Here is a 25,216-nt window from a genome sequence, read left to right on the forward strand (position 1 = left end):
TGTCTCAAAAAATCAAATGGCGGCTGGGCGCGGTGGCTCACCCCTGTAATTCCAGCATTTTGGGAGGCCGAGGGCGGATCACCTGAGGTCAAGAGTTTGGGACCAGCCTGGCCAACATGGCAAAACCCCATCTCTACTAAATATACAAAAATCAACCGGGTGTGGTGGCAGGTGTCTGTAATCCCAGCTACTAGGGAGGGTGAGGCAGGAGGATCACTTGAACCCAGGAGGTGGAGGTTGCAGTGAACTGAGATTGCGCCATTGCACTCCAGCCTGGGTGACAGAGTGAGACTCCTTTAAAAAAAAAAAAAAAAAAAAAAGGCATTTTGATTAGGATTGTGCTGGATTTAGCATACCTTTTCTCACCACTTTCACATTTTTTGTACGTTTGTAAAAACGTCTGTTAACGAACAGATGGCTGGGTATTAATTTGGGGTCTTTTTTTTTTTTTTTGAGACGGAGTCTTGCTCTGTCACCCGGGCTGGAGTGCAGTGGCCAGATCTCAGCTCACTGCAAGCTCCGCCTCCCGGGTTCCCGCCATTCTCCTGCCTCAGCCTCCCGAGTAGCTGGGACTACAGGCGCCCGCCACCTCGCCCGGCTAGTTTTTTGTATTTTTAGTAGAGACGGGGTTTCACCGTGTTAGCCAGGATGGTCTCGATCTCCTGACCTTGTGATCCGCCCATCTCGGCCTCCCAAAGTGCTGGGATTACAGGCTTGAGCCACCGCGCCCGGCCTAATTTGGGGTCTTTTAAAATTTTTTATTTTTTTTGAGACAGGGTCTCCCTCTGTCACCCAGGCTGGAGTGGGTACAATGGTGGCTCACTACAGCCTCGACCACGTTGGACAGTACGGTTCTAGAGTCCTGGTTCCTCAAGTAGACAGTTCTAGAGTCTGGAGTCCTGGAGGCAGAAGGGACCTTGGTGACCACATGATGTGGCCCTCATTGTGTGGGAGAAGAAATCTGAGACCCTGGGAGGTGACGATGCCCTGGTAGCATTAAATCCAGACCTCGCGTGTCTGCCAATGTACATTTTATATTAAAAAAGCCAAAATAACAATGGGGTGAGAACAGGAGGCCACTACACAAGTGGCCAAGAGTTCAGATCCTTGGAGGCCGTCTTTGGAGAGCTCAGTGGGGCTCGCACCCTGGCAGCAGCACAGCACCGCTGGGACACGGACGCCCTCCCCACACCTGAGCTTTCACTCACAGGCAAGGGCTGTGGCGAGAACTGACAGGCACACGTGAAAGCAGTCAGCCCTGCCCGGCACTTTTTAAAGGAGAGCTCTAAGGAACACAAGCACACAGGGCTGAGTTAGCTTTTACCCATGTTTTTTTTAACTTACCTAATTTTAAAAAAATTAGCATTGTCTGGTTTAAAAGACTAAAAAACCTCCGTTGTTGCAGGTCAGGACTGCCTGAACCCTGCACACCAGGACACCAGCTGGGCCAGCCCCTGAATGCCACTTGGACAGCACGTGAAGGCCTGTAAAGCACTCTCAGGCCCTGTGTTTCTCACAACCCAGGTGGGGACTGTGACCGCCTTCTGAGAGGAGGAAACAGAAAGGAATTTCTAGTGAATGAACGCAACGTGTCTTATGTGCTCTCTGTGGCTACAATAACTGTCCACAATCACCCAGGAGGACCGTGTGGCAAGGTTTAATTGCAATGGCATCTGAAAATGGCGCGTGGCATCGCGCGTCAGCTATCCTCAGTGCCTTTATTGCCATTGGGTTTTTGACTGTTGATATAGTGACGACCTCAGGAGCAACAGGTGGGTTAAAAAACCATGGCTGGGCAGTTCTTCCGAGGAGAGGGACCATAGGAGGAGCAAGGAGGACTCAGAACCTGACGAACGTGGCGTCAATCTGCCGCACGGAGGGGAGGGCGAGCATGACCTTTCGCCGGTACTGGGGGTCCTTCTGCAGGGGGTTCCGCTCCAGGTACACCGTCTCCAGGCTCCTGGCTCCCTTCAGCTCGTCGAGGTCACTCCAGCTCTCCAGGAGATTGTCGTTCATCTGGGGACACACACAGGAGAAAAGCCTTTAGAACCAAACAGCCCAGCCCTCACAGCCCACAGCCCTCAGCTCTGGTGGAGGGCTACTAGCCACCCTCCTCCTTCCCACGCAGAAGATGGCGCGCAGGTGTGGGCCTTCCCTGGCACCTCACGGGACCTTCATGGCCTCTTGGTGCATCCTGGCCACCTTCAGCTACATCCCAAGTGCAAGTTACCTGTCCATACCCAACCCTGGACCAGTCACTATGACAGGGCCAAGTCCACATTCAGGTCAGCAGGGGAAAAACAAAGCAGTCCTGGCCCCCTGCCTGCTACACTCGTCCACAGGCAAATGTCAAAGCAAGGTGGGCTGCACTTCCTACAAACCAGTTCTCAGCCATCGTTCCCAAGGCTGCACTCTGCACTGTCACTGTGACACAGCAGACAGAGGCCACTCTACGTAAAACTCTCAACTCTTCTGTGAGTTACCTCTATGGCTCTCTCCACAAGGAAGTCCCAGCTGCTGCTTTCACCCAATACCACGTGCAGGGACACAAATCGTGAGCAGATGGGATTCAGAGGTCTGAGTTGCAGGCTCAGAGCAGGCTACACTTTACCGTCTTGGCCCTGCCATGCCCAGTTGGAGGGACCTGCCTTTGGCAGGAAGAGTTCTCTTGCATTTCTTTCTTTTTTTTTTTTTTTGAGACAGAGTCCTGCTCTGTCGCCCAGGCTGGGGTGCAGTGGCGCCATCTCCACAACAAGGGGAGCCCGTCCAGCTTCAAGCTTTGTTGGTCTGACCCTCACTTTCAAGCATCCTGTGTGTAGAAATCACCTGTTCAGAGCTGCCTGGCCTCATGGCCTGCCAGGCAAACCACGGTGGCAAGAGCAGGGGCACTACTCCTGAAGAGGCAGCTGGACTTGTTGTGAACCTACAACGGGCAGAGCCAGGGGCACTCGTTATAGGGTGACAGACTTCGACTCCTTTTACAGAGAAGTTAGGATGGGAACTGTCCATGTGGAATGGAACGCAAGCAGGGGTGTTCTACTCTGGGGCCCACATTGCCCTGCCCACAGCTGTGGTCCGACTGGGGGGCCCCTGCTCTGCACAGCTCCCCTTCTCTCCAGGGCCCTGTCTTGCACACTCTGGCTGCCAGAGATGCTGATCTCTGCTTCTTCCACTCAGAAGTACTGTGTTCTGCTTGAGAAGCATCCCAGGTAAGGAGTGGGGCGATCACGGGGCTTCCGCTGGAACTCCCTCCTCAGAGCCTGCAGGCACGTGCTGCCTGCCGTCCACTGCCTGAATAGAGTTGTTTCCTATTTTTCTATCTGTCTGTGGCAGGAGGGCTAGTTTGGCACCAGGTCCACTGTCATAGCCAGGCTGTCTTTAGTACCTTACCGTGTGTTAGCGGCCTCCCAGACAGGAATATAATGTGCATCTCACAGGTTCGCCTGTTTGAGGAACCCTATTTTCTTTTTTTTTGAGATGGAGTCTCGCTCTGTCACCAGGCTGGAGTGCAATGGGGCAATCTTGGCTCACTGCAGCTTCCGCCTCCCAGGTTCAAGCGATTCTCCCACCTCAGCCTCCCGAGTAGCTAGGACTACAGGCACTCGCCATCATGCTCGGCTAATTTTTATATTTTTGTAGAGATGGGGTTTCACTATGTTGGCCAGCCTGGTCTTAAACTCCTGACCTCAGGGGATCCACCTGCCTCAGCTTCCCAAAGTGCTGGGATTACAGGCGTGAGCCACTGCGCCTGGCCTGAGGAGCCCTATCTTCACAGAACCTCTTGTGGGTCTAGTGTGTACCAGCTTTGAGAAACCAAGATTTCCAAATCCTAGAGCTTAGCCCTTCAAGAGGGACTGAAACCTGTTGGGAAGAGCCGTACCACCAGGGCTGGTGCCCTGCTGCCATCCTGACTAGTGCCTCCACAGGAAGGGGCGTGAGGATACATTCTTAAATGCTATTGTTCCTACACTCACACCACCCCCGCTGGTTGTGTGGCCAATGCAGAGCCTGCAACATTAGAATTACAGGGGAAGCCATCCACCTGCCAGGCCTGTGATTGGTCAGTAACTGGTCAAATAGAAAGAGCCCCTTAAAGCAGAGAGTCATGAAAATGATGCACATGCACACCTTAAACCAAGCTTGCTCAACCCACGGCCTGCGGGCCATAAATGGCCCAGGACGACTTTGAATGAGGCCCAATGCAACCGTGTAAGCTTAAAAACATTTTGAGATTTTCTTGCGATTGTTTTCGCTTGTGTATGTGTGTGGTTTTTTTTTCAGCTTATCAGTGACTGTTAGTGTATTTTATGTGTGGCCCAAGACAATTCTTCTTTTTTCCAATGTGGCCCAGGGAAGCCCAAAGATTGAACACCACTGCCTTAACCACTTTTACCTTAAAACACACAAAAAGGACATTCACTTAATAAAAGTAGCAATATTACACTGTTTGGAAGAAACAAGATTTTCTTGTAGCACAGTCTATTTAAACAATGATTCAAAACATCCCTGGCGGTTGACTCAGGCTTTCAACTCTGGTGTGGGAGGTCTTCAAGCTGTGTCGCCTCCTCTTCTTTCTCGATATGTGATGTGTTTGTGTTTGTCACACACCAGATGCTTCTTGTCTCACATGTCACAGCCCTTTCCAATGTCATTATTAGTCTAGATTGGCGGATCACCTTCATAAATTGCAGATTTTGTAATTTTCCATAGCACCGCCAATGTCAGAGCAGTTTCCTCCAGGACTTAGTAAACATAGGGAATTTTACTCACCGCCAATGGTGCATTGTAAATAATGTGTTTGATATTGGTAACTTTCAGAGATTCTTATCTTTGCATTTTTCCAAAATGGAACTAAAAATATTCACTTGTATGAGACTCTGTCTCCATAGACATTCCAGAGGCTCCTGAATCCCAGGATGGGGCAAAGATGTTATAGTCATAATGGAAAAAAGATAGCCTTATGTTTCTCTTGAGAAGTTCTGTACACTGGGGCTGTCAGGGAGCCTGGCTGGGGAGTGCGGGCACATATCTTTCCCCCAGAGGGACCATTTCAGTCTCTTCTAATCTTGAGCACCTCCCACGTCCTTCTCACACTTTTTTTTAAAAAACTAAAATTGACTTTTTGAAGAAGTGTCTTGTAAAGTATCCCTCATTGTCATTTGGCTTGTTCCTCTAGCTCTTATACTCCCCATAAACTCGAAGTTAGATACAAATGCTTGGTCAGATCACAGTAAACATTTTTGGGAGGTATACTGCAGAGATGACTCACACTGAGGACACAGCACATCAGGTGGTCCCGCAATTAGGGATCTAAGTTTTATCATGCAGATCAGCTGGTGACCCCAGATGACTCTGGGAACATGCTTTTCCTTTGCAAATAGCCAGTTCTCTGTGGCATGATCCTTGGGCATGTGTGCAAACATCCCTTCTTCAACATCCTTCCCAGTTATCCCAGCAGCTGCTGATCCCTCGCCCGAACCAACGGCTGGGATTCTGCTAGAGAATGTCTTCTTGGTTGACGTTTTTCTGGCAGACTCTCTTGGTTTTTGGAACCCAAACTTGCATTTTGTATTTATGGGGTTTTGTATGTGTGTATTTTGTATATACATACATAGGATACCTGTATTTCCCTTTACTACTTTTTGGCTGATATTATAGAAAATTTACATTAATTACCCTAAACTCAGTAACGTTTTAAACAAAAGATGGGTAGAATTCTTAAGATACATTTCATAAACAACCTGTAGAATGTAACAATCACTTACTTTCTGAAAATCTCCATGACAGTTTAACAAAGGAGATGTGTGACACAGGCACGGCCCATCGAGAGCCGTCTGTGGGGACGGTGACGCTGCCAGACACAGGCATGGCCACATCGAGAGCCGTCTGTGGGGACGGTGACGCTGCCAGACACAGGCATGGCCCATCGAGAGCCGTCTGTGGGGACGGTGACGCTGCCAGCTGTCACTCCCTCATAGCAAAAGTGCCTCCAAATCCAAAGTTGACAGTAGCTCGTTTCTTAGCTGATTTAATGCATGTGTCTATTTTCTCGTACACAGAATGTTAGGTAGGATTCTACTCACATTATGTATTTATCCAGTAACATATTTAAAAGTTTCAAAATGACAAAAGCAACATTACTGCTAATACAACTATTGAGTGAAGTTCAAGGTTTCCTCAGAGTATTTCTCTCCTTAGATTCTCTCACAAAGCCCATCGACTCAGAGAACTGTTTGCAAAGTTACTTGAAAGCATTCTTTTCTTTGTGATCACAGCACCCATCTGGAATAATGTTAGGTTCTTATGTTTCAGTTCATTTTCAATTTTAAGTAAAAAAATTTTAATGTGTAAAGCATTTACCTGGCTCAAAAGCCAAAATTCTATAAAAAGGTATATTCAGAGAAGTCTCATTCTTTCCCCATCCTGTCCACCTCACCATGTCTTCATGCCCCAAAGGTAACTCGTTACACTGGTTTATGTTTCTAGTGCTTCTCTGAAAAAATACGGAAATACATATATGTTTTTATTAATATGTTTATCTATCATTATCTGTATATAATTAATCTAGTGATTGACCGATCGATCGATGGCAGGCAGCACACTATGGACTGGGAATTTGTCCGTTCTGGCTTTTGTGAGCAGTAGTGGCGCATGGTGAAGAGGAAGCCATGGAGACAGCTCCCAGCCCGGCTGTGCCTTCTCCCTGTGGAACCCGCCCTGGCCGAGCACGCTGGGCTTCCCTGCCTCTATCTTTCCTCTGGAAACTCCGTGAGCCCTGCCTCTCCCTTAGGTGATCTGCTCGCTCTCCCTTGACTTTCTCTTGAGCTCATTCCCTTCTTTCTGTCTCTGCTGCCACTGCCTCCATCCAGGTCTGCACGCCCTGTGGTGACAGCTCTGGAGGGCCCTGGTTCAGCTGGCCCTTTACGGGCTCCGGTCAGCTACGGGACTCAACATCCTGCACAGCCCTTTACCGTCTCAATTCAGCTTTCATTTGAAAACAAACGCAAAACACATCTGTCTTTTCCATTGTTCCTCCTGAGAAAAGTGCTCACAGACAAAAATTGAGAAATATAGAAAAGTATAGAGAATAAACGAAAAATCGTGCACAATCTCACCACACAAAGAAAACCCTGCGTAATATTTTGTTACATTTTCTTCCAGTCTTTTTTTTTGCGAACATATATATCAAGAGGGTTGATACTGCACGTAAGCTCTTTTTTTTTGAGGCGGAGTCTCGCTCTGTCGCCCGGGCTGGAGTGCAGTGGCCAGATCTCAGCTCACTGCAAGCTCCACCTCCCGGGTTTACGCCATTCTCCTGCCTCAGCCTCCCGAGTAGCTGGGACTACAGGCACCCGCCACCTCGCCTAGCTAGTTTTTTGTATTTTTTAGTAGAGACGGGGTTTCACCATGTTAGCCAGGATGGTCTCGATCTCCTGACCTCGTGATCCGCCCGTCTCGGCCTCCCAAAGTGCTGGGATTACAGGCTTGAGCCACCGCGCCCGGCCCGTAAGTTCTTTTTTTTTTTTTTTTTTGAGGCGGAGTCTCGCTCTGTTGCCCGGGCTGGAGTGCAGTGGCCGGATCTCAGCTCACTGCAAGCTCCGCCTCCCGGGTTTACGCCATTCTCCTGCCTCAGCCTCCCGAGTAGCTGGGATTACAGGCGCCCGCCACCTCGCCCGGCTAGTTTTTGTATTTTTAGTAGAGACGGGGTTTCACCGTGTTAGGCAGGATGGTCTTGATCTCCTGACCTCGTGATCCACCCGTCTCGGCCTCCCAAAGTGCTGGGATTACAGGCTTGAGCCACCGCGCCCGGCCTGTAAGTTCTTTTAGAACAGATTTTTAAAACTTTTTTTTCAATTATAAAAGAAATATGCCAGGCACAATGGCTCACGTCTATAATCCCAGCACTTTGGGAGGCTGGGTCGGGCGGATCACAAGGTCAAGATAATATCAAGCCCAGCCTGGCCAAGATGGTGAAACCCTGCCTCTTAAATACAAAAGTTAGTTGGGTATGGTGGTGCATGCCTATAGTCCTAGCTACTCGGGAGGCTGAGGAAAGAGAATTGCTTGAACCCGGGAGGCGGAGGTTACAGTGAGCCGCGATCACGCCACTACATTCCAGCCTGGCGACAGAGTGAGGCTCCATCTCAAAAAAAAAAAAAAAAAGAAAGAAAGACATGCTCGTTACAGAAAATTCAGAAGAACTATAGAGTATAAAAGAAAAAAGAAACCAGCTACCCACAAGGGCTTCTTGTTTTGGCATATTTCCTCCTTCCAGTGTCTTTTCTTTTTTTATTTCATTTTTTTGAGATGGAGTCTCGCTCTGTCGCCCAGGCTGGAGTGCAGTGACAAGATCTTGGCTCACTGCAAGCTCCGCCTCCTGGGTTCACACCATCTTCTGCCTCAGCCTCCCGAGTAGCTGGAACTATAGGCACCCACTACCACTCCCGGCTAATACTTCTGTATTTTTAGTAGAGATGGGGTTTCACTGTGTTAGGATGGTCTTGATCTCCTGACCTTGTGATCCGCCTGCCTCAGCCTCACAAAGTGCTGGGATTACAGGTGTGAGCCACCGTGCCCGGCCTCCTTCCAGTCTTTTCTCTGGTGTCTACATGCATTGAATTTAAGAATAACTAGATCTCACCAAAAATATTTGGCATTTTTCTTTTTCACTAATTCTATATCATGAACATTTTCCTGTAATTAAATATCCTTTACAATCATGATTGCTTTTAAGATTTCATTTATGGTGGCATAATATGTCATCATAAGCTGGGCGCAGTGGCTCACGCCTGTAATCCCAGCACTTTGGGAGACTGAGGCGGGTCGATCACAAGGTCAGGAGTTTGAGACCAATCTGACCAATATGGTGAAATCCCGTCTCTACTAAAAATACAAAAATTAGCCGGGTGTGGTGGCAGGCACCTGTAGTCCCAGCTATTCAGGAGGCTGAGGTAGGAGAATCGCTTGAACCCGGGAGGCGGAGGTTGCAGTGACCTGAGATCGCGCCACTGCACTCCAGCCTGGGCAACAGTGAGACTCCGTCTCAACAACAACAACAACAAGTCATCATATGCCTATATTACAACTGAGTTATTCCCTAAGTTGCAGAAAAGACATAAAATATAAAACATACAATTTTAGGAGTCAATCAGGTAAATGTTTTTATAGGTTTTGGATTTATAACCCTCTCTATACTAATACCAAACACAGGAAACTGAGGAAAGACATCTATCTGCCAATGCAATAGTTATGATGACCTAAGTACCATAAAGAAAGCTGAAGATGGCCAGGCGCAGGGGCTCACGCCTGTAATCCCAACACTTTGGGAGGCCAAGGTGGGCGGATCACGAGGTCAGGAGATCGAGATCATCCTGGCTAACACAGTGAAACCCCGTTTCTACTAAAAATACAAAAATATTAGCCAGGCATGGTTGTGGGTGCCTGTAGTCCCAGCTACTTGGGAGGCTGAGGCAGGAGAATGGTGTGAACCCGGGAAGTGGAGCTTGCAGTGAGCTGAGATCACGCCACTGCACTCCAGCCTGGGCGACAGAGTGAGACTCCGTGACAAAGTAAAGTATTTGCAACACAGATGACATACTAAGGTTTAGTATCATTCGTCGATAGAATCTCCTGAAGTTAATAATAAAAGGGCAAATGCACTGGACTAAAGCTAGCAGAAAGTATCAAGAGTGAACAAAAGGAGAAAGTGGTTGAAAACAGAGGCACCAGGGTTAAACTCATCTGTAATTAAAGGAATGCAACTGAAACCTAATGAAATGGCCATCACTAGACTGAGGGGAGGAGAAAGTGGGCCCAGGCCAGGCACACATGCTGGGAGGGAGGCATACAGCCTCTTCCCGAGCAGCCCCTGCCTGTGCCCGCCACTCCTTGCAGCTCACACCCAGACAGCCGTGGGTCAGGGGTGCCAAGCTGGCACAGGCTGCTTGTGCAAGGCACTGCCTACAGGAAAGCATTCTCTCAAGAGGGCCGAGGAAGCACAGCTGTGGCACAGAGCAGGCCTGCGATGTAATCCAAATGGCATCACTTGGCTTAAATGAGCGGGCAGCATCTGCCAACAGAGCATCTGAGAGGGTCCTGGGGATGCCCCTGTGCCAGCAGAGAAGTGGGTAGATGGGCTCCATGCCAGCATCAGACACCGTGAGGGTGGAAACTTTCCTGCCAAATGTTTCTCCTCCCCTGGCTACTGCCTTTGGTCACTGTGATGCTGCCTTTCCCCGGGTTACTCGGAAGAGGGTGGGGGCCCACGCAGGGCAGTGCTCGTCTCGGCCCATCCTCCAGGCCCTGAATGCCAGCTTGAAACAAGTCCCATATGGCAGGGGCAAGATGCGCCACGTTGGTGAACTGTCTATTGCTATCCTCCATCGATTTTTCTATTAAATTGCTTTCTTTCACTTTAAAGAGCTTTTTGTATGTCGTAGAAAATAACCTTAACCTTTCAGGTGACCAATGGACTCTTTCATCATGCAAAACATATGCACTTTTTTATAAAATTAGATACATCTTTCTTTTTTCACTTCTGATTTTTAAATCTTGGTTAGGAAGCTCTCCATGATATCTTTTTTTTTTTTGTCAGATGGAGTCTCGATCTGTCGCCCAGGATGGTGTGCAGTGGCGCTATCTCGGCTCACTGCAAGCTCCGCCTCCCAGGTTCACACCATTCTCCTGCCTCAGCCTCCTGAGTAGCTGGGACTACAGGTTCCCACCACCCCGCCTGGGTAATTTTTTTTTTTTTTTTTTTTTTAGTAGAGATGGGGTCTGGCCGGGCGTGGTGGCTCAAGCCTGTAATCCCAGCACTTTGGGAGGCCGAGACGGGCGGATCACAAGGTCAGGAGATCGAGACCATCCTGGCTAACATGGTGAAACCCCGTCTCTACTAAAAATACAAAAAACTAGCCGGGCGAGGTGGCGGCGCCTGTAGTCCCAGCTACTCGGGAGGCTGAGGCAGGAGAATGGCGTGAACCCGGGAGGCGGAGCTCGCAGTGAGCTGAGGTCTGGCCACTGCACTCCAGCCTGGGTGACAGAGCGAGACTCTGTCTCAAAAAAAAAAAAAAAAAAAAAAAAAAAAAAGATGGGGTCTTACCATGTTAGCCAGGAGGGTCTTGATCTCCTGACCTCGTGATCCACCACCTTGGCCTCCCAAAATGCTGGGATTACAGGCGTGGGCTACCGTGCCCGGCCTTTTTTTTTTTTTTTTTTTAAGATGGAGTCTAGCTCTGTCGCCAGGCTGGAGTGCAGTGGCACGATCTCAGCTCATAGCAACCTCTGCCTCCCGGGTTCAAGCGATTCCCCTGCCTCAGCCTCCCAAGTAGTGGTGACTACAGGCGTGTGCCACCACACCCAGCTAAATTTTTGTATTTTAGTAGAGACAGGGTTTCACCATGTTGGCCATGTTGGCTAGGATGGTCTCGATCTCCTCACCTTGTGATCCGCCCACCTCGGCCTCCCAAAGTGCTGGGATTACAGGCATGAGCCACTGTGCCCAGCCTTATTTTCTTTTTTTGAGACAGAGTCTCACTCTGTCACCCACGCTGGAGTGCAGTGGTGCGATCTCGGTTCACTGCAACCTCCACCTCCCGGATTCAAGCAATTCTCCTGTCTCAGCTTCTTGAGTAGCTGGGACTACAGATGCATGCCACCACGCCTGGCTAATTTTTGTATTTTTAGTAGAGATGGGGTTTCACCATATTGGTCAGGTCAGTCTCGAACTCCTGACCTTAGGTGATCCACCTGCCTTGGCCTCCCAAAGTGCTGGGATTACAAATGTGAGCCACTGTGCACGGCTGCATGTGGTATTTTTAAGGCTCTAAACGCCCTACAGAAAACTTGTACAAAACACAGCCATCTCAGTAGTCATGAGAGTGCCTGCTGCCACAGGCTGGTTGCAACTGCATTCTGTAAGAGTCTTTGATAACCTGACAGATAACACTGTATATCTCATTGTTTTAGTATATTTTAAAAATTAATGAGATATGGGCCGGGCGCGGTGGCTCAAGCCTGTAATCCCAGCACTTTGGGAGGCCGAGACGGGCGGATCACGAGGTCAGGAGATCGAGACCATCCTGGCTAATACGGTGAAACCCCGTCTCTACTAAAAATACAAAAACTAGCCGGGCGAGGTGGCGGGCGCCTGTAGTCCCAGCTACTCGGGAGGCTGAGGCAGGAGAATGGCGGAAACCCGGGAGGCGGAGCTTGCAGTGAGCTGAGATCTGGCCACTGCACTCCAGTCCGGGCGACAGAGCGAGACTCCGCCTCAAAAAAAAAAAAAAAAAAAAAAAAAAAAAAAAAAAATTAATGAGATATGGTCAGACACAGTGGTTCACGCCTGTAATCCTAACACTCTGGGAAGCCGAGGCAGGCGGATCATTTGAGACCAGGAGTTTGAGACCAGCCTGGCCAAATGGCAAAACCCCCTCTCTACTAAAAATACAAAAATTAGCCAGGAGTGGTGGTGGCAGGCACCTGTAATCCAAACTACTTAGGAGGCTGAGGCAGGAGAATCGCTTGAACCCGGGAGGTGGGGGTTGCAGTGAGCTAAGATGGTGCCTTTGCACTCTAGCCTGGGTGACAGAGCAAAGCTCTGTCTCAAAAAAAAAAAAAAAAAAAAGAGATAGGAAATGCTTTATGTATTATAAGCAACTGTTACTTCTTACTCTGTGAATACCCCTAGTTTTCAAGTGGTACCTCTGTGTGAACTGTTTTTAATAAGAATGTTAGCCCTGCATCTGACACATGTGGATAACATATTTTCCAATGTTATCTGTAGCTGGCCTCCACCCAGTTGGCCAGCCTTTTCTATGTTCCTTCTGCTCATTCAAATATGTTTTGGGCATTGGTTGGGCATGGTGGCTCACACCTATAATCCCAGTGAGACCTTGTCTCTACAAAAAATTTAAAAATGGTCTGGACGTGGTAGCTCACTCCTGTAATCCCAGCACTTTGGGAGGCCGAGGTGGGCCGATTACCTGAGATCAGGAGTTTGAGATCAGCTTGGCCAACATGGTGAAATCCCGTCTCTGCTAAAAATATAAAAATTAGCCAGGCGTGGTGGCGTGCACCTGTAATCCCAGCTAGTCAGGAGGCTGAGGCAGGATAATCATTTGAACATGGGAAGTGGAGGTTGCTGTGAGATTGCGCCATTGCACTGCAGCCTGGGTGACAAGAGCAAAACTCTGTTTCAAAAAAAAAAAAAACCCCCCACAAATGTAGCCAGGTTTAATGGTGCACACCTGCAGTCCCAGCTACTCGGGAGGCTGAGGTGGGAGAATCACTTGAACTCAGGAGGTCAAGGCTTCAGTGAGCCATGATCATGTTACTGCATTCTAGCTTGGGTGACAGAATGAGACCCTGTCTCAAAAAAAAAGTGTATCAGGCACTGTTCCAGATGCTGGTGAGATAAAAGTGAACAAAACTATATTCATACAGCAGAATATTATTTGGCCTTAAAAAGAAAGGCAATTCTGACACAGGCTACAGAATGGATGAATCTTCAGGTCAATATGCTCAGTGAAGTAAGCCAGTCACAAAAGTAAATACTGCATGATTCCAGCGATATGAGGTTTGTAATCAAATTTATAGAGACAGAAAGTAGAACAGTCATTGTCAAGGTCTGGGAAGGGGAAAATAGGGAGTTATTTTTTAATGGGTACAGAGTTTCAGTTTTATAAGATGAAAAGAGTCCTGGAGATGGATGGTGGTGATGGCTGTGCACCATTATGAATGTGCTGAATACCATTTACTGTACACTTAAACATGGTTAAGTTGGTAAGTTTTATTTTATGCATGTTTTACCACAATAAAGAAATTGGGAGGGAAAACAAAGTAAACCAAACACAAATTTCCCTGCCCTTATGAGGTTTATATTCTACAATGTGGGAGACAGACAAAAGTAAAATAAATAAGTAGGACTTCTGTTTCAAGCCATGATATAATAGCTGGTGCTGGGCTCCTGCCTTTGTCACAAGCTACTAGAAAATAGGATAGAATAGGCCGGGCACAGTGGCTCACGCCTGTAATCCCAGCACTTTGGGAGGCCAAGGCAGGCGGATCATGAGGTCAGGAGATCGAAACTGTCCTGGCTAACACGGTGAAACCCCGTCTCTATTAAAATACACAAAAAATTAGCTGGGCATGGTGGCGGGCGCCTGTAGTCCCAGCTAGTCAGGAGACTGAGGCAGTGAACCTGGGAGGTGGAACTTGCAGTGAGATAGTGCTATTGCACTCCAGCCTGGGAGACAGAGCGAGACTCCATCTCAAAAAAAAAGAAAAAGAAAAAGAAAATAGGAAAATAGGATAGAATATATGAAATAATTGTTTTTATACATTGGACAACAGGCAACACAGAACATTGATTCTTGAGAGACAGGAAACAAATGAGGTGGGTGGTGTGATCATCCTGGCCTTCTGCCTGGAGGAACTTTCAGGACCACAAGGAGGCGGAACCCAAGCAGAGCTTGGTGGCCACACAGAGTTGAGATGGTGATTGTAGTTTGGGGAGGCAAAGGGAGCTGGAATGTATAGATAGGAGTGAGCTATGTAGGGAAAAAGCCTCTAGAAATCCACATGGTATCCTCTTGGATCCTGGACCAAAGATGAAGCTGTGCTAGGCAGCGTGAAAAGCTAAAGGCTGGTGGAAGAACGATTAGGGAGCCCCAAGCTGCCGAATGCCCAGAGCTCACCCACAGCAGATCCATGTTTGTGTTCCCACCAACCACAGTGGAGAGAACTTAAATACACAGGATTTTCACCAGAGATCCCAGGAGGGCCACAGCTTCAAAACAGCGCTAGATTAATCTTACGGGGTAGGCTATTTAGATGTACTCTAATAAAGCTTAAAACACCGCTCAAGGCCGGGCGCAGTGGCTCAAGCCTGTAATCCCAGCACTTTGGGAGGCCGAGACAGGCGGATCACGAAGTCAGGAGATTGAGACCATCCTGGCTAACACGGTGAAACCCTGTCTCTACCAAAAAATACAAAAAACTAGCCAGGTGAGGTGGCGGGCGCCTGTAGTCCCAGCTACTCGGGAGGCTGAGGCAGGAGAATGGCGTGAACCCGGGAGGCGGAGCATGCAGTGAGCCGAGATCCGGCCACTGCACTCCAGCCTGGGTGACAGAGCGAGACTCTGTCTCAAAAAAAACAAAAAAAACAAAAAAAACAAAAAAAACAAGCCTCAAAAGGATCAAGCTGTAACTTAATTGCCTGTCAGAAAAAGTCCAATATGTTTTGAAGGAAAACAACATAAATTCGACGTTCAACAATTGAACACCATAAAGCCCAGGATCTAATAAAAAATTACAAGACGTGAACAAGGAAAGACTTAAAGGAAAACACAAATCTAATGAAGAGTGAAAAATAATCCACCCCCCCCCCAAAAAAACCAGTGAAATGTTCTTTTAGAGTTGAGAAAAATACAACATCTGAAATAAAAAATTCATGACATGGTGGCCGGGCGCGGTGGCTCAAGCCTGTAATCCCAGCACTTTGGGAGGCCGAGACGGGCGGATCACGAGGTCAGGAGATCGAGACCATCCTGGCTAACACGGTGAAACTCCGTCCCTACTAAAAAAAAATACAAAAAACTAGCCGGGCGAGGTGGCGGGCGCCTGTAGTCCCAGCTACTCGGGAGGCTGAGGCAGGAGAATGGCGTAAACCCAGGAGGCGGAGCTTGCAGTGAGCTGAGATCCGGCCACTGCACTCCAGCCCGGGCGACAGAGTGAGACTCCGTCTCAAAAAAAAAAAAAAAAAAAAAAAAATTCATGACATGGGCTTAACAGCAGATAGGATACTACAGATGAAAAGATCATGATCTGAAGATTTAACAACAGAAATTATACAAACAAGCACAGCAAAATGAAAGCCCAAGGGGTGGAACTGGTGGAGGAAATGGCCTCAGGGCCTCCCTAGCACCAGAGGAACATGCATAACTGGGTTTTCAGAGAGAAACTGGGGTCGGAGAGCAGGGGCAGAAACAGTTTCAGAGAAAATAATTTCCAGAAGCTTTCCACATTTGATGAAAACCATAAATTCACAGATCCAGTGAACCCTAACACATCAAAGACAATAAACGACACCATGGCACATTCTATTCAAGTTGCAAAAAACAAAACAAAGTAAGAATGATTAAAAAGACCATTTAAAAAGCAGCCAGAAGAAAAAAGATGATAAAAATGACTGCTGACTTGTTAGAAATAATGCAAACCAGGGCCGTGTGTGGTAGATCACAACTGTACTCTCAGCCCTTTAAAAGGCTGAGGCAGGAGGACTGTCTGAGCCCAGGAGTTCGAGACCAGCCTGGGCAACATGGCAAGATCCCGCCTTTTTTTTTTTTTTTTTTTTTTTTTTTTTTTGAGACAGAGTGTTGCTCTGTTGCCCAGGCTGGACTACAGTGGCATGATCCTGGCTCACGGCAACCTCTGCCTCCTGGATTCAAGTGATTCTCCTGTCTCAGCCTCCCCCGTAGCTGGGACTACAGGCATGTGCCACCATACCCAGCTAATTTTTGTATTTTTAGTTGAGACAGGGTTTCGTCATGTTGGTCTCAAACTCCTGACCTAAGGTGATCCACCTGCCTCAGCCTTCCAAAGTGTTGGGATTACAGGCACGAGCCACCACGCCTGGCCCCATCTCTATTTATTTTTAAAAATTATTTTTAAAAGAATAAAAATTTTATAAAGGAGAAATAATGCAAACCAGAGGATGAAGGAACAAAGTATTTAATGTGCTTAAAAAGGAAAAAAAAAAAACCTGTCAAGCTAGAATTGCGTATCCATAATATTAAACTTCAAAAATGTATGCAAATCAAATAGATTTTTCTAACAAATAAAAGCTGAACGATTGGTTTACTGCAGAATACACAATGACAAAAAAACAGAATTCTTCAGGTGGAAGGGAAATACCAAGTGGAAACTGAGACCCACACAAAAGAATCAACAATGCCAGAAATGGTAAAATAAGTTAATTTTCTTGTTTTTAAATTTCTTTTCTTTTTTTTTGAGACGGAGTTTCGCTTTTTTGCCCAGGCTGGAGTGCAGTGGCGCCATCTTGGCTCACTGCAATCTCCACTTCCTGGGTTCAAGTGATGGTCCTGCCTCAGCCTCTGAGTAGCTGGGACTACAGCATGTGCCACTGTGCCCAGCTAAGTTTTATATTTTTAGTCGAGACAGACCATGTTGGCCAGGCTGTTCTCAAACTCCTGATCTCAGGTGATCCACCCACCTCGGCCTCCCAAAGTGCTAGAATTACAGGCGTGAGCCACTGTGCCTGGCCATTTTTAAATTTCTTTAAAAGATAAGGTATCATGGGGATCATAAGATACTTAAATGTAAAATATACAGATGGTGATAAATTAAAAATCCATTTTTAAATTCTAATCACTAAAACAACCCTCCCTCCAAACAATCAACAAGAAAACACTAGTACAGAGGTATAGCAAATAAGCCAATAATATAGTTAAAATAGACTGCCAAAAATTTAAAAAAAAATCTCAATCCAAAAAGTAGGCAGGAAAGAGTAAACAAAGAATAGATGAGACAAATAAAAAACAAATACTAAGATGATAGACTTAAACTCAACCATTACACAAAATGTAATTAAATGTAATTATATTAAATGTAAGCAGTCTAAACACACCACTTAAAGGCAGAGATTGTCAGACTGGACAAGAAAGCAAGACCTAGTTATATACTTTTTACAAAAAACACATTTTAATTATAAAGGCACAGGTTAAGAGTAAATGGATGGAGAAAGATTCCATGAGAGTGCTAATCATAAGACAGATGAAGTGGCTATGTTAATAACAGACAAGATATACTTACAGGACAAGGATAAAGAGGACAGCAATAAAGAAGAACATTTCACATGATAAATGGATCAATTCATCAAGAAACCCTCAATCCTAAATATGTATGCACCTGAAAACAGACTTTCAAAATACAAGAAACAAAAACTGATAGAACTGAAAGGAGAAATGGATCCACTGCCAATTATAATTGGAAGGTTTCAACATTCTCCTCTCAGTAATCGGAACAAGTAGGCAGAAAAATCAACAAACATAGTATTTGGGTTGTCAGAAACTTTAAGACTGGTTTTCCATTTCTGCCTTAGAGACTAATGATGTGCATCTCAAATGTGATATGAGCATGGAACTGAGTTTGAGAGTTCCTGGTTTGCAGCTTTCCTTCCTGGAATGCAATTCTTTACTTGTAAAAAGGCGTAATATGATCTTATCCACATGATTGCTGTGATAATTGGATCAGAATGGAGAGGTATGGACACTATAAAGCGCTGTGCAAATTCTGGCCTTTTTTTTTTTTTTTTTTTTTTTTTTTTACTATTTTTGGTGGTCTAAGGAACAGGATTCTTCTGTGTTACAGGGTCAGGCACTATCTGGCCCCTAGTGATTGATCACCAGCCTGCCCGCCTCCCTGCCAGCTGTGGTGCCCGGGTTGGCCCTGCCTGTGGTCTCAGTACTGTGTGCCCCATGCTCTGTTCCTCGGCAGAGCATGCAGAAGGAACCAGAAGCTTCAGGAACATTGCTTCCGTATCAGTTCGTTTGCCAAACCTCCCCCCTAATTTTTTGCCAGGTGCCCTTTCCCTATTACCTAGGTGCTCTGTCTCTGGACTCCTTATTCCTGTTGTTTGGTTTCTTTGTGTGGTTCCCTGGCTTCTTTGCCAGCTCCCTATGCGCTGATCCAACCAGCCTCCCACCAGCCACACCTTCCTTCAAGGGTGGGCTGCACACAGACCCACCTGGACTCACTGAGGCTCCCCCTGGCCTGGGACATCTTTATCACCTGCCAAATTCTGGCTCGCATCTTCCCAGACATGCTCTGGTATCACATCACGACACTACTTAAGACCCACGGCCACCAATAAGGGGCAGGGAACATTTGCAGCAGGCCACCTGTGTTCTAGGGAAACTTGGATGACCTTTTAAGATGGGGAATGGAGAACGCAGAGGACATAAGCAGGGTCAGCAGCACAGCTAGAGGGGAGACAAGGAAGAATGATGCCTTACACTCCGCATGAATCCTGGATTAGACTGAATGTATCTGAGGACACTACTACATTCACAGCATCACAGGGTGACACCTGTGCCATAATCTCTACAGAGGCCATATGCTAGGGGAAAGGCAATAAGCCTGAGGAGAATTCTCCAAGGGAATCCTAACACTGAAGACTTCAACTCGGGGATCATTTCCCAACCCCCTTAGAGGAAGTGTAAAAACTTATTATACTCTGTTTCTCTTCCTGCTAACACCACAACACTACTCCTGAAACCATACCTGTGACGAGACAAATACAAGGCAAATTCCAAGATGACTAACTGCAGAAACCCATCCAACATTTCCTTTTGTTGTGCTGGAATATAGCTGCAGGGAATGTGTCTGCCTCTCTGCTGAGGTTTGGAAACCATCTGGTCAAACGACAATTTTAGGTTCTACCCATACCTAGATCAAGGCTTCTCCAACCTCTGTGTGTACTGCAATCACCTTGAATCTTGTAAAGCAAAGATTTTGACTCAGTTTGCATCTGGGCTATGGTGGGGCCCAGGATTTTGCATTTCTTACAAGCTATGTCAAGGCTGCTGATCTGTGGCTCATGCTCTGAGGAGCACAGACAACACCCAACACAAGTCTACAAAGGCGCCCACCCCAAACCTCATGGCGGGACGGAGTCACTCAGCAGGAATGCTTACAGGAGATTCTCGTATTCACTCATACGACATTTTAATCAGTGAGAACAGTTTAGTCAAAGTGTCATCAACCCCAGCGTATACTAAACTTACCCAGAACTCTTGCAGCTCTGTTAGATGGCTGATATTTTCAATCTTTTTGATTCTATTTGATGCAATGTCCAACATCGTGAGTTTGTTCTAAAAGGAAATAAAATGTTTCCTGGATTACCTCTGATCAACAGTGATTTGCATGACCACATAGGCAGTGTCAAGTGACCTTAGGGCTGCAGGTGCACTACTCTCTCTGCCCTCACAGGATAAGGGCATGCTATGGAGGGTGACGAGACCTGCCTGCTTCCTGCAGCCCTCCCTGGGACAGTGTTTCCATCAGAGCCTGCCCAGCTACCTCCTTGAGCTCTCCTGATCGCTGGGATTTGAGACTGTGTCAGACTCCAAGCCCAGTGCTCCCAGATCCCAGTCCACTGAGGCCCCTAGTGAGACTGATGGTCCCAGGAAGAACCAAGTAACCCCCTGACGCTCTGAAGAAAGGCTGACAATTGTAGTTACATTTACTTAGTGCTCATCACAAGGAAATGTACAACCAAGTAATCTTCAAAACAAAGTTCCTCCCTTCATTTAGGGATGAGGAACTTGGGGCTCAGAATCTGCCCAGGTGCATAGTAGCAGTGGGAGATGCAGGACTCTCGGATCCCAAGCCTAAACTCTTGTCTCGGAAGAGGCTGCCAGGAGCATGAGTGCAGAGAAAGGACCCGTGCTGAGGACTGGGTGCTGAGGACTGGGTGCTGGGCCTGCTGAGCACCTGCTGCAGGGTGTGTGCCCCCACTGGGAGACAAGAGTGTGTTTTTAGGATCTTTTACTCTGAAAATGCACATCAGTTACTCACTTTCCAATATACATTATCTAAGCCTGGGTAATACTTTTGTTTTTCATCAAAAGGAAAATGTTTACAAGCTGTCCGAGAACCTCTGACAAAGTTCATTCCCTTCTCTGCCCTCACGCTCTGCTCCCTCCTAGTCCCTTCCTTGGTTTTCTACTGCATTTTTGGTATTCCAATTCCAAAGCCTTCCAAGTTTTAAGGGAAAGTTAAAAAATGTCTCAAAAGCAGACACTCCTCCCCCCATCTCCCCTGAAACGCACCCAGCCAGTAGCTTGCCCAATTCGAAAGCACTATGGCTGTGGCCTGGGAGCTTCTCTGGCTGTGTCACCCTTGCTGCCTTGGCACCCAGCGCCCCAGCTGGCACCAGCTGTGCATGTCAAGTCTGATGCCACTCTCCAGCAGGCTATGCGTGGCATGCTACCTAGGAGGTGCCTTCAAACCATCCCATCTTGGTGCCCTGGTCAGGTCTGCTCACAGAGTATCAGGCTCCACAGTGTGCAAGGGAGGAGCTCAGTGAGGCGGGTTCAGAGCAAAAGGACTGCAGGAAAATGTTGCAGAAGACGCGACTGTGGGCAATCCAACAAAACACTGCCTGGCGGTGGGGCTGGAACAGGCCTCTCTAGCACAGACAGCAGCTCTCCCCCACACTCTGCACCGTTCTGAAATGCTCATGGTCATCTGGTATGCAAGCCCAGAAACTGGCAAAATCAAGTGGCCTGGAACACACGCAGGATTTGAGCCTCGTGAGGTCCAAGTACCAAGGCTCAGCACGAGGGGCAGAGTTGGTGGTGGGCTCCGGCTGTCAGAACCGGTCCCTCACCTCTGAGCTCAGGGATCCAAGTATGCACTCAACACTATTTTGTTTTTCTAGGGGAGCTGGACAATGTTGTGAAAACTCATCCAAAGCAAACTAGTAAGAACTGCTTAAGAAATAGAAAAAAAGAATGGAACAGGGTGAGGAGAGCAGGCACACCAAAGGGCATGACACAACGCCACAGAAACTACACCTGTCAGGGACCACTGCAAACATATTCTAGACCAACAGGAGAGCCCCGAGCTGGAGGAGACACTGCAGAACAAGACAGGAGTCACGAGACCCTGGGGTGGGGGAGTCATCTAAATTCCCATCTGGGACAAAACTACATTTGCTTTATTTCCCACCATAAAAATAAATTCCAGATAAATTAAGAAACAAAACTTAGGATAAAATATTTGTCTAATCTTTAGTTGAAAAAAATGGCAGAGGAAAGACTGTTACATTTGATCATGATGAAGATTACAATAACGTAATTACCTTTAATACAACAATTTTTTTTTTTTTTTTCTGTTGTTTCAAAGGCCCAAGAATAATCTGGTGTTTAACCAAGATCACAGTGTAGCACTTCCACTGGTCAAATTCTGAATTACACTTCTTTCCAGTTTTCCTGGGACTGGCTGCTTATTTGAACTGTGCTGCAGATTGTCTGTCTCCCGGTGGACGCTCGGTGGAGACTGCGGGGCCTCGGCTCGGGGAGGCCAGGGTGCAGGAGGGCACCAGGGCTCCCTTGAGCATGGGCTCCCTGCTGCGCACCCCGCCCAGCCCCAACCCCAGCCCCTGCCACACAGTCCTCAGCGCCGTTCTACTGCAGGCATGTCTCTAAACCACACAGGTGAACACTTGGTTTGCATGCTAGTTTTATAAACTTTTAATTTCAGTGCAAAGTCAAAGGAAGGTGACTAAACTTTCCACAGGCAAATTCGAATTTTTCCAAAATTTTATGCAGGTGTTGGTGAAATTTACTGACGCCAACTAGGCCCTGGGGTTGAGGCACAAAGGCCTAATGAGATTGAAACACTATGTTTACAGACCAATCTGGTTATATCTGATGGCAATTTAACAAAACAGAAAAAAACAAGTAAAATTGAATGAGAAAAAGTCTTTTATTTGTCTTGAACACTGCACTGGGGCAGAGTAGGGTGAGCTGGAGGCAGCTGAGGAGGGTGGGGGCTCTGTGAGCACACTTCCACTCAGTATGTGAGGCTGTCCTGCACCTGAGTGAGAAGGGCCGGGGAGGGTGGGAGGAGCATGGACAGGTGTAGACAGCAGGCAGTGCGGAATGGGGGAGGAGGAAGCTGTTCATACTGTAAGAGGAGGAGGGGGCTGGGATTGAGAGGTGGTCCTGTGCTCTCTGTGGGCTGGAAAGTAGGGGCTGAGGCCAGTGGGGCGATGGGCAGAAGGTCAGCGGCCTAGAGGAGTGCCAGTCACCCTCGTACAGAGCCCTTTATGAGCAGGTTGGGTTTGTTTTTTTCAAATCCTGCAAAATGCCTACAGTGATGGTGGGTGTGCAGTGGATGCTGCCCCACTGAGGGAGCCTATGGAAGCCTGTGCTGAAATTCCACATAAAGCGTCAGCCCTTCAAGGCACACTCAGGGCAGAGGGCCGACAGGCACACACAGCTCCTGCACTTTTAAGTGTGAGGAGGGGTCCCTTAGTTTTTAGGATGGGAAGGTCTTTCCGATAAACCTCCAGAGGCAGGGCATCTTCCTGACACTGGCCCAAGAGGCCAGTGTGTGCTGGCTGGCCAGGTGCCTGCCCACCTGGTGCCCACCGCCCACACAGCCCCAGACAGACAGTGGGTGTCTTACATTGTTCTCCAGGCCCTCGATGACCTCGATGCCATTGTGGCTAAGGTACAGCTCCCGCAGGTTCACCAGGTTCTGCAGACCCTCGATCTTGGTCAGCCGGTTGCTCTGCAAGAGGGAGAGCACACAGCTGTCAGAACAATACAGAGGGTAAAAAATGAAACGGCTTTTAGGAAATGAGGTTTTGTGTTATCTTGAAGAATTCTAAGAATAGAGCATTTCACTTAAAACATGCTAGAATGGGGCCGGGCGTGGTGGCTCATGCCTGTAATTCCAGCACTTTGGGAGGCCAAGGTGGGCGGTATCACGAGGTCAGGTGATTGAGACCATCCTGGCTAACATGGTGAAATCCTGTCTCTACTAAAAATACAAAAAATTAGCCAGGTGTGCTGGCGGGTGCCTGTAGTCCCAGCTACTCGGGAGGCTGAGGCAGGAGAATGGTGTGAACCCGGGAGGTGGAGCTTGCAGTGAGCCAAGATCGCACCACTGTACTCCAGCCTGGGCGACAGAGTGAGACTCCATCTCAAAAAACAAAACAAAACAAAACAAAGCAAACATGCTAGAATGGGACTCATGTAGAGAGAAAAAGAGGATCAAAATTTTGAGCCTGCTGTACTGAGCTAAAATTCATGCATGCGAATTACATGTTTTTTATATAAAGAATTCATTGTTAGGCCAGGTGCAGTGGCTCTCACCCATAATCCCAGCACTTTGGAAGGCCAAGGCAGGAGGATCATCTGAGGTCAGGAGTTTGAGACCAGCCTGGCCAACATGGTGAAATCAGTTTCTACTAAAAATACAAAAAATTAGCTACGCGTGGTAGTGCACACCTGTAATCCCAGCTCCTTGGGAGGCTGAGGCAGGAGAATCGCTTGAACCCAGGAGGCTGAGGTTGCAGTGAGCCGAGACTGCACCACTGCACTCCAGCCTGGGCAACAAGAGCAAAACTCCATTTAAATTAAAAAAAAAAAAAAGAAACAACAAACAAACAAAAATGAACTCATTGTTAAAAGATACACTTGGTGAAGGTTTACCTGATTTAATAATTTTTTTTTTTTTTTTTTTGAGACGGAGTCTCACTCTGTCGCCCAGGCTGGAGTGCAGTGGCCGGATCTCAGCTCACTGCAAGCTCCGCCTCCCGGGTTTACGCCATTCTCCTGCCTCAGCCTCCCGAGTAGCTGGGACTACAGGCGCCCGCCACCTCACCTGGCTAGTTTTTTGTATTTTTTGGTAGAGACGGGGTTTCACCATGTTAGCCAGGATGGTCTCGATCTCCTGACCTCGTGATCCGCCCGTCTCGGCCTCCCAAAGTGCTGGGATTACAGGCTTGAGCCACCGCGCCCAGCCTAATAATTTTAAAGTGTAAAAATTCCTGAATATTTTAAAGTAAGTTGATTATAATTTCCTGTTTCTTTTTTTTTTTTTTTTGAGATGGACTCTCGCTCTGTCGCCCAGTCTGGAGTGCAGTAGTGCAATCTTGGCTTATTGCAACCTCTGCCTCCTGGGTTCAAGCAATGCTCCTGCCTCAGCCTCCTGAGTAGCTGGGATTATAGGCACTTGCCACCACACCTAATATTTATTTTGGTATTTTTAGTAGAGATGGGGGTTTCACCATGTTGGCCAGGCTGGTCTTGAACTACTGACCTCAAGTAATCCACTCCCTTGGCCTCCCAGCGTGCTGGGATTATAGGCATGAGCCACCATGCCCGGCCTCTACTTTCTTTTAGTACATACTACAACACAAATTAAACTTAATTAACTTTTTTTTTTGTTTGTTTGAGATGGAGTCTCGCTTTGTTGCCAGGCTGGAGTACAGTGGACCTACCTTGGTTCATTGCAACCTCCTCCTTCTGGATTCAAGCACTTCTCCTGCCTCATCCTCTTGAGTAGCTGGGATTACAGGCGCCTGCCACCATGCCTGGCTAATTTTTGTATTTTCAGTAGAGATGAGGTTTCACCACGTTGGCCAGGCTGGTCTCGAACTCCTGACCTTAAATGAACT

At 47.5% G+C, this 25,216-nt stretch overlaps 1 protein-coding gene across 8 annotated transcripts in view; it reads right to left on the reverse strand.

Moving 5' to 3' along the window:
• Nucleotides 1-1,018: 1,018 nt before the first annotated feature.
• Nucleotides 1,019-25,216, reverse strand: part of PPP1R7 (protein phosphatase 1 regulatory subunit 7) — a 39,258-nt gene continuing 15,060 nt past the window's right edge. For 5 of the 8 annotated variants that reach the window (XM_033229516.1, XM_033229513.1, XM_033229514.1 and 2 more), the window contains 3 exons: nt 23,218-23,322; nt 19,806-19,892; nt 1,019-2,016 (listed from right to left, as the gene is read on the reverse strand). In XM_033229516.1, coding sequence (XP_033085407.1) covers nt 1,840-2,016; nt 19,806-19,892; nt 23,218-23,322 — 369 coding nt within the window. In that variant the 3' untranslated portion in view covers nt 1,019-1,839. Of the gene's footprint in view, nt 2,017-6,360; nt 6,494-19,805; nt 19,893-22,493; nt 22,714-23,217; nt 23,323-25,216 lie in introns of those variants that run through there. The other 3 variants (XM_033229510.1, XM_033229511.1, XM_033229515.1) reach the window with 3 other exon arrangements.

This window comes from Trachypithecus francoisi, unplaced genomic scaffold (genome assembly GCF_009764315.1).
Source record: "Trachypithecus francoisi isolate TF-2019V2 unplaced genomic scaffold, Tfra_2.0 Lachesis_group13, whole genome shotgun sequence".
Lineage (NCBI taxonomy): Eukaryota > Metazoa > Chordata > Mammalia > Primates > Cercopithecidae > Trachypithecus > Trachypithecus francoisi.